The sequence below is a fragment of the Saccopteryx bilineata genome, chromosome 1 (genome assembly GCF_036850765.1).
Source record: "Saccopteryx bilineata isolate mSacBil1 chromosome 1, mSacBil1_pri_phased_curated, whole genome shotgun sequence".
Lineage (NCBI taxonomy): Eukaryota > Metazoa > Chordata > Mammalia > Chiroptera > Emballonuridae > Saccopteryx > Saccopteryx bilineata.
The window spans coordinates 153,005,911-153,016,727 of record NC_089490.1 but is presented as its reverse complement, the minus strand read 5'-3'; the positions used below and the strand labels follow the sequence as shown (position 1 = coordinate 153,016,727).

The 10,817-nt window shown below is 56.6% G+C and overlaps 2 protein-coding genes across 2 annotated transcripts; both read right to left on the bottom strand.

Annotated features, from left to right (window-relative positions):
- Positions 1-1,480: 1,480 nt before the first annotated feature.
- Positions 1,481-3,196, bottom strand: PRR22 (proline rich 22). Its single transcript, XM_066253371.1, has 3 exons — positions 3,067-3,196; positions 2,905-2,964; positions 1,481-2,586 (listed from the first exon to the last, which is right to left on the bottom strand). The coding sequence occupies exons 1-3, from the start codon at positions 3,194-3,196 to the stop codon at positions 1,481-1,483; spliced, it is 1,296 nt and encodes a 431-aa protein (XP_066109468.1).
- Positions 3,197-4,536: 1,340 nt separating this feature from the next.
- Positions 4,537-9,501, bottom strand: DUS3L (dihydrouridine synthase 3 like). The gene is made up of 13 exons (XM_066274795.1): positions 9,322-9,501; positions 8,339-8,627; positions 7,576-8,088; positions 7,214-7,255; positions 6,895-7,047; positions 6,569-6,685; positions 6,298-6,363; positions 6,116-6,226; positions 5,782-5,878; positions 5,499-5,574; positions 4,987-5,175; positions 4,782-4,910; positions 4,537-4,680 (listed from the first exon to the last, which is right to left on the bottom strand). The coding sequence occupies exons 1-13, from the start codon at positions 9,417-9,419 to the stop codon at positions 4,608-4,610; spliced, it is 1,953 nt and encodes a 650-aa protein (XP_066130892.1). The 5' UTR covers positions 9,420-9,501; the 3' UTR covers positions 4,537-4,607.
- Positions 9,502-10,817: the final 1,316 nt, after the last annotated feature.

Genomic DNA, 10,817 nt, shown 5'->3' with positions numbered 1-10,817 from the left:
GAGCCAAATTTTTCAAACTTAAACTGTATAGATATCTAGGTACATTCTTTGAGGTAGCGCTCATACGTGGTATTTTGTGGAAGGGCCACACTCAAGGGGCCAAAGAGTCGCATGTGGCTCGCAAGCTGCAGTTTCCCGACCAAGGTGAGGCCATCTGGAAAGGGTGAAGACAGCCTAGACCAGACAAGCAGAAGACAAGCTCCATGGGGAAGAGAAGACAGGGTAAAAAGGTGCAGGTGTGAGAAATAGACGCGCAAACTCTGGGTTCTCCTGTTTCTGCCACTAAAAGGCAAAAGCCACACGTGGGGCCCAGTGGGGGAACCCGGCATTTGGGGCTTGGCTGGACTCCCTTTTTTTTTTTTTTCTTTTCCATTTTTCTGAAGGTGGAAACAGGGAGAGACAGTCAGACAGACTCCCGCATGCGCCCGACTGGGATCCACCCGGCACGCCCACCAGGGGCGACGCTCTGCCCACCAGGGGGCGATGCTCTGCCCATCCTGGGTGTCGCCATGTTGCGACCAGAGCCACTCTAGCGCCTGGGGCAGAGGCCACAGAGCCATCCCCAGCGCCCGGGCCATCTTTGCTCCAATGGAGCCTTGGCTGCGGGAGGGGAAGAGAGAGACAGAGAGGAAAGCACGGCGGAGGGATGGAGAAGCAAATGGGCGCTTCTCCTGTGTGCCCTGGCCGGGAATCGAACCCGGGTCCTCCACACGCTAGGCCGACGCTCTACCGCTGAGCCAACCGGCCAGGGCCGTGGACTCCCTTTTCGGAACAGACTTGGCCACCACCTAGGTGCACTCTGCTAGTCCCCATCATGGGTCGGCCCATTTCAGGTTGCCTGTTTGTCAAGTATGCACTGCTTCTGACCTCCCTACCAGCCCCTACGTGCAGATCACCTGGTACATTTACCTCCATCCAGCCCCTGCTCCATGTGTCTGCATGAACCAGCATGTGGTCCTTCTCATGCACCATGCCCCCAACCCATACCTCTCACCCACCCCTGGCAAGTAGACTGAGGTGGAGCTTGGCTGCAAACCCCTCGAAGGTCTCCTCCCTTTACTGGTTATGGCTTCAAGGGGACAGAAGAGGGGAAGCTCTTTGCTGTATGTCTCCCTCCAGGCAAGTTTCTGCCTGTGTCTGGGCAGTGTTGACTTCCCCCACCAAACATAAATGTAAAGAATCCTTACAGGAACCTGGTTGGTGTCTCCTCAACTTGCAAAAGCCTCCCTTCCCTGCTGGCTGACTCTTGATTTTGCAAGGCCAGGAAAACAAGGGATTCAGAATCCAGAATCAAGGTCTTCTCGGCTTAGTCTGGAAGCCTAGCACCTAAGAAGTGCTGCGGTCCTGCAGGGAGGGCGTCCCTACATGGTTCAGGACCCACTGGATGGTGGAGCAGGTGGGGAGACCACCCTTCATGTCCACCCCAGCCTAATGTGTCCCATTGCCACTGAGCAGACACTGGGCTGAGATCAAATCCGCTTTAATGGGGGGTGGCTCCCAGGTCCAGCCTGGGTACTGGGGGTGGGGCGCTGGCCAGGCCCACGGCCTGCTTACTCTTGCCTCCTTGCCTCCCCTTCTTGCTGGCAGAGGCATTGGACTTTCTTTTGCTGGGGGGGTCAGCCCGAAGTGTAGGGGCCACAGTGGTGGTGGCAGGGGGGCCTGGGCAGGGGGGTGGCTCCTCGTCGAGGGCCTTGAAGTTGAAAAAGTACTCCACGTTGGACACTGTGTCCAGGATCTCAGGCACACTGTAGTCGAAGGACAGCAACTCATCTGGCAGGTGTAGCGAGCGGATGTCACCAGAGGCGTCATCCCCACCACCCCCGCTGTCAGGCAGGGCTGGCCCAGGGGCCTTGCACAAGGAACCCTCAGGCTCGGCAACCCCTGGAGAGCAGTCAAAGAGCTTCATGGCGTCTTCTAGCAGCACCTTTTCAGGCAGCACAAAGGCCCTGGCCTCCTCAGGGGACCTGGTCTCACCTGCTCCCAGTGGGGCTGCCTCTGCTTCAGCTGCCTTGAGGTCCCCAGGGCCTGGTGGGTACAGCAGGCCCGGCCCAGTGCCACTGCCCTGCAGGTCCTTGGTGGGAAAGGCCAGGGGCTCCCCAGGCCTTTGGAACTGGTTCAGGCGACCCTTGAGGTGGCCATAGGCCACAGGGGGCAGTGCAGCCTCAGTGGGCAGCGTGATGAGACGAGGAGGCACTTTGTTTTCCTTGCAGGGCAGCTGTGGTGGCAGGGGTACCAGGCCTTCCTTGAGCAGGGGTGGGGGCAGCTCGACAAAGGCAGGGCCCCCCCCATCCCCCATGAAGCCTTGGGCCTCGGGCCCAGGTCTGTCTGGCTGGAAGTAGGGCATGAGGTACTGGGGTCCCCCAGGCACTGGCTGAAAATGGGGGTATGGCGGAGGTGGCACTGGGGCCTTGAGGTAGTGCTGGGGCTCTAGGAGATAGGTGCCTGGTGAGGCGGGGCCCCCAGCCAGCATCCCGCCACCCACTGCTGCCAGCTTGTACAGGGACGACTGGCCGAAGTCGGTGGTGGCCCACTCAATTCGGTAAATGCGGGGGTCAAAGAAGCAGCCGCAGGGCGCCATCTGGAAACCTGCGGGCCCAGGAAGGGCAGCCCTGAGAGGGACAAGGCTGGGACCCCCCTACCTTGGGGAGGCAGTGTGGGATGGTGGGGGAGGCACGGCCCAAACTCTGGGAGCCTGTGGGTGAGCCTGGTTTGGGAGACCCGTCAGGGGACAAGAGCCACCGGCCTTGTCGTCAGGTTCTTGTCTAGATGGGGTGTGTGCCTCCGTGAAACAGGTACACAAACCTTGCCTTTGGGAGCTGTCAAGGGACACGGTGGAGACAAGATGGCCCTGCCCACTTCAACCCACTCCTGGGGCCTAATCAAGGGCTGGGAAGAGGCCAGTACCTGCTGGAGGAGCTGGAAACACCTCTTTCTCCAGGTTTGGGGGATACAGGTTGGAGGAACCTGTGAACAAAGGCAGGCGGGTGCGTGTGGTCCTAAAGCTAATGGGTAGCGCTCAGGTCCTCATCCCCTCATCAGGCCACCCCCCCACTCCTCGATTCGTACCCACAATGGGAAGAGGCTCTGTGCAGGAAGGAGCGGGCTGGCGGCCAGGCCCCTCGCTGCCATCCAGGCCTCCAGGGAGGAAACTTTCTTGGGGAGCTAGAGGTGTGTAGAAGGGCTTGGGGTGCTGCATGGGGAAGCAGTGGGCCCAGACAGGAGGCAGGCCGGGTGGGAGCATAGGCAGCCACGCAGAAAACAGGCTCAGAAGTCCCGCAGAGTTCTGTTTGCCTGGTTACTCAGGGCAGCAGGTTCCAGCCTGTGGCCCGCCCACTGGTCAGGATTCCGGATATTGGAGGTATGGGGGCTGGTGAGCAGGGACAGAGGGGAAACTAAGGTAACCAAAGACATCTGCCATAAAGTGTGGGACAAACCCTGGGCCTTAGTATGCTGCCTTCTGCCTTTACCAGCAATGCCAATCTGACAGCTGAGGCCCCTTCCTCTAGGCAGCCCACCCTGATCCATAACACAACAGGCCAGCCTCCCTTCCCTTTTTTTTAGTGGAGGTGGGGGGAGGGACAGGAAAGGAAAGAGATGAGAAGCATCACCTCTTAGTTGTGGCAACTTGGTTGTTCATTGATTACTTCTCATACGTGCCTTGACCCAAGGGCTCCAGCCGAGCCAGTGACCCCTTGCTCAAGCCAGCGACCTTTGGGCACAAGCCATGTTCAAGCTGGCGAGTCCATGCTCAAGCCGGCAAACCTCAGGGCTTCGAACCTAGATCCTCAGCATCCCAGGTCAATGCTCTATCCACTGTGCCACCTCCTGGTCAGGCCAGGCCTCCCCCCTTAAGCTCCAGTGGCTTCTTTGTGGTCAAGGCCACCTTGGGAGAGATTAGGAAACTGGTGAATGAGTGAGGAAAGAGGTAAGGAGCCGACAGGGACAGGGATGAGCAGGTATCCAGGGAGAGCTCCTGGGAGTGGGATAAAGGGCAGCATCAGGGTTACAAAAAAGCCTGAGTTTTAAAATAAAGTTTAGGCCCTGGCCAGGTAGCTCAATTAGTTAGAGCATCATCCCAATATGCCTAAATTGCAGGTCTGATCCTTGATCAGGGCACATATAAGAACTACTCAGTGGCCTGACCAGGCGGTGGTGCAGTGGATAGAGCATCGGACTGGGATGCGGAGGATCCAGGTTCGAGACCCTGAGTTCACCAGCTTGAGCGCAGGCTCATCTGGTTTGAGTGAAGCTCACCAGCTTGGACCCAAGGTCGCTGGCTTGAGCAAGGGGTTACTCGGTCTGCTGAAGGCCCGCGGTCAAGGCACATATGAGAAAGCAATCAATGGACAACTAAGGTGTCGCAATGAAAAACTGATGATTGATGCTTCTCATCTCTGTTTTTGTCTGTCCCTATCTATCCCTCTCTCTGACTCTGTCTCTGTAAAAAAAAACAAAAACTACTACTCAATGAATGCATAAATAAGTGGAACAAATCAATGTTTCTCTCATCTCTCTCTAAAATAAATAAATAAAAACTTAAAAGAATAAAGTTTATTGTATTCTCACACACTATGGGGACCCTCCAGCATCCCCTCCCACCCCAGCAGCTACTTGTAGGCATTGGCCTTATGTTTTGGCAGGAAGACGAAATTGGGTGGCACTGGTCCCAGCAGCATTTCACTGTGAGGAGAGTGAATGGAGGGCAGGACCAGTCAGGTCTGGGGCCTGGGCCACCCCCACCCCCACACACCCTCCACCCCCACTCCTCGGTCCCCAGGCACCTGATGCGGATCCAGTCAGCTGCCTTCTGGCTGGCCATGAGTGTCTCCAGGTAGTCACGGCCCAGGTAGTAGGGGGGCCGCTCATTGATCTTCTGTGGGAGCCGCTCAAGCAGGCCCACAGGCACATACCTGTGGGAAGGTGGGGACAGGGTTGGACTAGGCTGGCCTCATCACCAGCACCCCACCCTAGCTGCTCCATGCCCACCGGCACAGGAAGGAGAGCCATTCGAGGAGGAAGCGGCGGGTCTTCTCCACGCCCTGAGTGTCTGAGCCCCAGTGCTCCAGGCCATAATGTGTGAAATCCTGCAGGATGTCCAGGCGCTCGGATGATGAAATGTCCCAGTGCCGCTGCTCCTTGATCTCCGTGAACAACCATGGCTTGAGCAGGGCACCACTGTAGGGCAGGGAGTGGTCAGAGGCTGCCCCAAACCCAGTCTTAAGACTCTCCAGCTGTGCTCACACAACCTTCAAAGCCCAAGAGTTCCAACCCAAAACCACAAGCCTACAAATGTAGAAATTTCTAGTCCTTCCTGCCCCTGCCAGCTGCAACCCGAGCATCTCTATGCAGACAGGGCCACCTGCTGGGGACAGACGGACCAGGAGGTGAAGCAGTTGGGCCATGACAAGAGTGACAGAGCTCCGATGCACTCTCATTCTCCCTAAGCTGCAGGCTGGGCCTCAACTGTCTATAGTCATCCAGGCACTGGGCGCTCTTACCGGCCAATCATGATTCCAGCAACTCCAGTCTGCATGGCGCGGTTAGCGTCCTCATAAGATAAGATGTCCCCATTTCCTGAGGAACAGAGACAGTGGCCTCAGGAAGCTGCATGCAGGCAGGAAAGCCAGCTCTTGAGGAGTTCTTGCCAGCCCAGTAGCCCCCACTGGGGCAGGGAGGTATCTTAGGTAGGGAGTTGGGGTCTCAGGTAGGGGGGTGGGCCCAGGCTTGTGTGGCCTTTGATGATAGGGTATGGAGGTCTGAACTGAGTGGCAGGGCACCCACCGAACAGGGGCATGGGGCTGGCTGCCGCCACACACTGCTTGATGTACTGCCAGTCAGCCAGCCTGGTGTAGCGCTGCTCCCGAGAGCGGCCATGGAGCTGGAGGAAAAGCAGCCACATGGGGAGGGTAGGAAGGTCCAGGGAGGTGGAGCATCAAACAGAGAAAGAGAGAGATAGAGAGAGACCCAGGCTGAGACAGAGAGAGAGACAGACAGGCAGACGGAGACAGGAGACAGAGAGAGCCGAGATAAAGAGGGAAGAAGAAAAGAGAGATCATTAGAAAGGGTCGCTGGTATACCTCCAAGGCTCCGATACCCACTGTACCCCAAGACCCACCGTGACCATGGCTGCCCCCCAGTCCCGCAGATCAGGCAACAGCTGGTGTGCCAGGTTCACACGTTCCTGGATGCCCGTGCGGATCTTTACTGTCAGAGGCACATCCAGCACCTGCAGGGATGAGTATGGTCAGCAGAGCCCAGGGCTGGGTGGGGAAAAGGTGGGGACATCTTGGGGCATACCTGGTTCATGCCACGAACAATCTGCTGCAACTTGGCTGAGCGGTTCATGAGGGCACAGCCCCCACCCTGGAAAAGATGGGCTGGCTGGAGCAACTGAGGACAGCACCCAGGCTGGGCCTGACGCACATCATTGCCCTTGCTATGCAAATAGGGAAACTGAGACACAGGGCCCCCGCAGGTTCCCAAGGACTCAAGCAGAAACAGAGCCAGGTCCCAGGCATCTACCCCACCCTCTGCCTGCTCTGGAGATCCAGGACTGAATGGCTGCTACCTTCTTGTACACAAGGTCGATGGGGCAGCCTACGTTGACGTCCACGAAATCCACCTCGATGGTGCGGTTCAGCAGCTCAGCACACTTGGTCATAGTGTCAGGGAAGGGGCCCTCCAGCTGTGGCAGGTGTTGGAGCAGAGAGAGTGAGGGGACATGCCTTCCTGGCCCCATGCCAAGGTCCTCAGCCTTTGGAGGTGCTTGGCTGGGGTGAGAGGGATCTGAGAGGTGATTAAAGCAGGCCTGGGATCCAGGACAGCCAACCCTGAACCTTGCTCCAAATCTTGGCAGCTGAAAGCCCTTCCTCCCTCTCTCGGGGCAGCACCAACCTGGACACCAAAGATGTCCTCACACTGGTGACGTTTGAGTAGGGCCCACTCAGACATCTTGCCCTGTAGCAGGTTGGTGCAGACAGCCATCTCTCCGCATGTCACATCAGCCCCGTAGTGTTTACAGATTCGCCGGAAGGGCAGGTTCCCACACTGGGAGCAATGAGGAACACAAACAAATGAGGGTGTGACAGGCAGGGACCTCAAACACCTGCCCCCCACAGCTAGTGTCCTCAGCTGGAAGCCTTGAAACCGGTAGGCATTGGGCAGTCAAGGTGACCACCCTGCCACCACTCAGACCATCCCACATGGGTCCTACCGTGGTAAGGGGGGCCAGGTACAATTTGCCACTGATGTCAAGCTAGAAGGAAAGAAAACACAGTGAGGCTTTACCCTCCAATATGGATTTTGCAGCCTCTTCTCACAATCTAGAATACTCTTTGCTCTGACCACCGGCCTTGCCCCCTTTTATCTCTTGATCTCTGTACGGGACAATCAATTCCTCTGTGAGAAATGTTCTTTTCTCCATGTTCTCTCCTGGATAGCGTCTAGTCAACTATCGAAACTCCAGTCCCACTGCTTCCTTCTGCCTCAGCCCTGACTCTCTGACTCTGGGTCTGGGAGTGCGTGTCCAGCTCTTTCAGCTCCCCACAATGCTAGGGAAGCATGAGTGACACATACCCGTTTCTTCTCACAGGACCGCAGCCTGACTATGTCCTCATCTGTCAGGGGCCCGCAGGTCTGCACAGGGCTGCTGGGAGGGGTACCAGGGCCGGGCCCCAGGGGGGCCTGCTTGGTGTCAGAGTTGTCTTGCTGTTGGGCACTCGCAGTGCCTGGAACCTTCGGGGCAGTGGCAGAAGGGGTGGGGCCTGACAGGTGGCCCTTGCCTAGCTGGCACAGGGCCTGCTCAGCACGCTCAAAGTGGATCTTGCGCTTTCGCAACTGCTGCTGCAGAGCCTTGTCCAAGACATTGCGGACTGGAGGGGCCTGGACTGCGGTCTCCTGCACCAGGTTCTGGCCCTCAGGCCCCAGATGGGCCCCAGCAAAGCGGCAGGTCACACCATATGGGCACCTGCCATAGGTCTCAAATAATACACAGCGGGGGCCCAGGTCAGCTGGCTTGGTCTTTAGGTAGCAGCTCACATCATGTAAGAAGCGACAGTCATCACCAAAAAAACACTTAGCAGCTGATTCCTGCAGGGAAACAGGGAGGCAATGAGGGAGGAGAGGGATGGGCTGGGGGCAGCCAGGCTTTGAACCTCAGATTTCTCCCCTCCTGGCTGTGTGCCCTTGGGAAAGTCAGTAATCTCACTGTGCCTCAGTTTCTTCAACTGGAAAAAGGAACAATAATGATATTTACATCACAACACCATGAGGAATGATCGGAGGACAGAGAGGCTCAAATTGAAGGCTTCTGGAACTTTCTGGTGATAAAGATACTAACCTGCACCAGGGAGGGGCAGAGCCTGTTCTTGTCATAGTGGGTGGGTTTCATGTGAGACCGCAACTTATTCTGGCCCCGGGCTCTTTTCTGAACCTCAGGCTGCTCATCAGGCTCAGCTTCCTCCTCCTTGGGGCCCTCTCCTGGCTGCCTGTCCTCCAGTCGGATCCGCTTGGCCTCAGGCTCAGTCAGGTCAGAGCCATAAGCATTTCCTGCCTCAGTTTCCCCGCTAGGCTTCTCTTGCCCTCCGGATTCCAGGAATTCATGGAACTTCTCCTTGGTGGTGAGGTAACTGCCAGCAGAGAAGTAGGATAAAGGAAGGCTTGTTGATGTATTCCCTCGCTAGTGGACTCAACTGACACTGGGGAAAGGGACTGAGAACACTTGCCTCTGCTTACATGCTTTTGTTGATAGGGATCTAGCTCACTAGTTAGAACTGGACATCTGCCAGTTTGGGAGCACCTCAAGACCACAGGTAGGGCCTAGTTCGTCTTTGAGTTCCCACTGCCCCAATTACAGGCATCAGGCATGTACGTCCCTGGCCACGTTAGGCTAAAAGAAACTACATGTCCCAGCATGCCTTACAACGGGACCACAGCTTCCACTGGGCAGCACACCTTTTGGCCCTACAAGCCCCAGCCCGCCTCGCGGCAATCGCTTCAGACACAAGTTCCAGCCTATACAACTGCAGCTGCCTGAAGGTGCACATGCACTATTCCTGACATACGCTGAGACTACGGTCCCCAGCCTGCATTGCCACCCTCGCCTCAAACCCTGCCCACAATTGGATGCCCTGTGCCCTCCTTAATGTTCATAACAGCCGCCAACATGCACTATCAGGTACCGCCACAGAGGAACAGCCCAGAAGCCTGCGAGCTTCCCGCCCTGGGCTGCCCCATCTCCCGGCATGCACCACTCGAGCTGCCCTACGGGTGCCGGGAAGGCCCCGTGAGGTTTTTATTTTTCCTCCTGTCCCGGCGACTCACCGAGGTTTAATGGGTGCCACTCCCCGTTCCACCAAGCACGCTCCTGAGTCGCCACTGCTCCCACTCTCGGCTGGGGCCTCTGCTGCACTCTCCGCCATCAGCCCCACTCACGCCTGCTTTGTCGTGCAGCGAGAAGGCCTTCCGGGTCGCGCTTGTGTCCTCACCGCTTGTGCTGGGGAAGTGCGCATGCCTGGGTCGCTCCAAGTGACGCCATTGTACGCGCGTCTACGTAACAGAGGCGGAGCCTGCGTGGGGGTGGAGCCCCCGGTTCCTTTTACTACTGGACCCTTCTGTGGGGGGAGTATTGGAAATGTTCAGTGATTCTTGAAGGTGCTCACAAATTGGCCTTCCGCGGACAGCAATCGGCCCACAGAAGTGTTTTGTTTTCCTGCTGGGTTTTTTTTTAAAAAGTGTTCCAGGTGGCGGGACCAGCTAGTGCAAAGTCCCTGAGGTAGGACTGCGCCTGGCGTATAGGAGAAACAGCGAGCTCTGTGTGGCTGGAACAGAGTGAGCGAGGGCGAGAGAGGGAAGAGGTAAATAAGGGCAGGATGGATCGTGCAGGACCTTGTGGACTGCAGGGTGGACTTGAGCTTTTACTCCGAAGGAAATGGGTCTACTATCAGACAAGGAGGGCAGAATCAAGTCACTATTAGTGACAGTTCCCATTCTGTCCTGTTGTGCCTCGCCTACAGCTCTCCCTGTTTCTGGAAGAGGCTTGATGCAGCACAGGGACCTCAGGACGCTGTACTAAGCTTGCCAGGTTCAAATCCCAGCCCATGCACTAACCAGCTGGGACGTTTGTTGTTTCGTTTCTCTTTGCCTCTATCTCCTAATTAGAAAATTGGACTGATAAAAAGACTTCTTTTAGGACCTGGCCGGTAGAGCGGTTGGCTCAGCGGTAGAGCGTCGGCCTGACGTGCAGGAGTCCCGGGTTCGATTCCCAGCCAGGGCACACAGGAGAAGCGCCCATCTGCTTCTCCACCCCTCCACCTCTCCTTCCTCTCTGTCTCTCCCCCTCCCGCAGCCGAGGCTCCATTGGAGCAAAGATGACCGGAGCGCTGGGGATGGCACTGTGGCCTCTGCCTCAAGCGCTAGAATGACTCTGGATGCAACAGAGCGACGCCCCAGATGGGCAGAACATCGCCCCCTGGTGGGCATGCCGGGTGGATCCCGGTCGGGCGCATGCGGGAGTCTGTCTGACTGCCTCCTCGTTTCCAGCTTCGGAAAAATGAAAAAAAAAAAAAACAAAAAAAAAACTTCTTTTAGAAGGTAAACTTAATAAACAATCAATAAATCTTAACGACTACTGTTCTTTTTACTTTATTTTTATTTGCCCTGAATTACGTGGACACAGTGCCGAATGGGAACAACCAATCCCTTCGGTTCCCTTGCATTTCACTGCTAAACTCGATAAGAGCTTTCCCTGGGGAGGGACGTGACACAAGGATTGTACTCCATGCGAAACAGAGAAACAGATGAGGAAACTGAGGACCTAG

Bases quoted from the DNA above. Each gene is read 5' to 3' on its own strand.
- PRR22 (XM_066253371.1), bottom strand. From the start codon at position 3,196: ATGCAGCACCCCAAGCCCTTCTACACACCTCTAGCTCCCCAAGAAAGT. The intron at 2,965-3,066 runs GTACGAATCGAG...CTTTGTTCACAG, and splicing joins AGAGCCTCTTCCCATTGTGG to GTTCCTCCAACCTGTATCCC. The intron at 2,587-2,904 runs GTACTGGCCTCT...CTGGGCCCGCAG, and splicing joins GTTTCCAGCTCCTCCAGCAG to GTTTCCAGATGGCGCCCTGC.
- DUS3L (XM_066274795.1), bottom strand. From the start codon at position 9,419: ATGGCGGAGAGTGCAGCAGAGGCCCCAGCCGAGAGTGGGAGCAGTGGC. The intron at 7,256-7,575 runs GTATGTGTCACT...CTTTCCTTCTAG, and splicing joins GGTCCTGTGAGAAGAAACGG to CTTGACATCAGTGGCAAATT. The intron at 5,575-5,781 runs GTGGGTGCCCTG...TCTGTTCCTCAG, and splicing joins CAGCCCCATGCCCCTGTTCG to GAAATGGGGACATCTTATCT.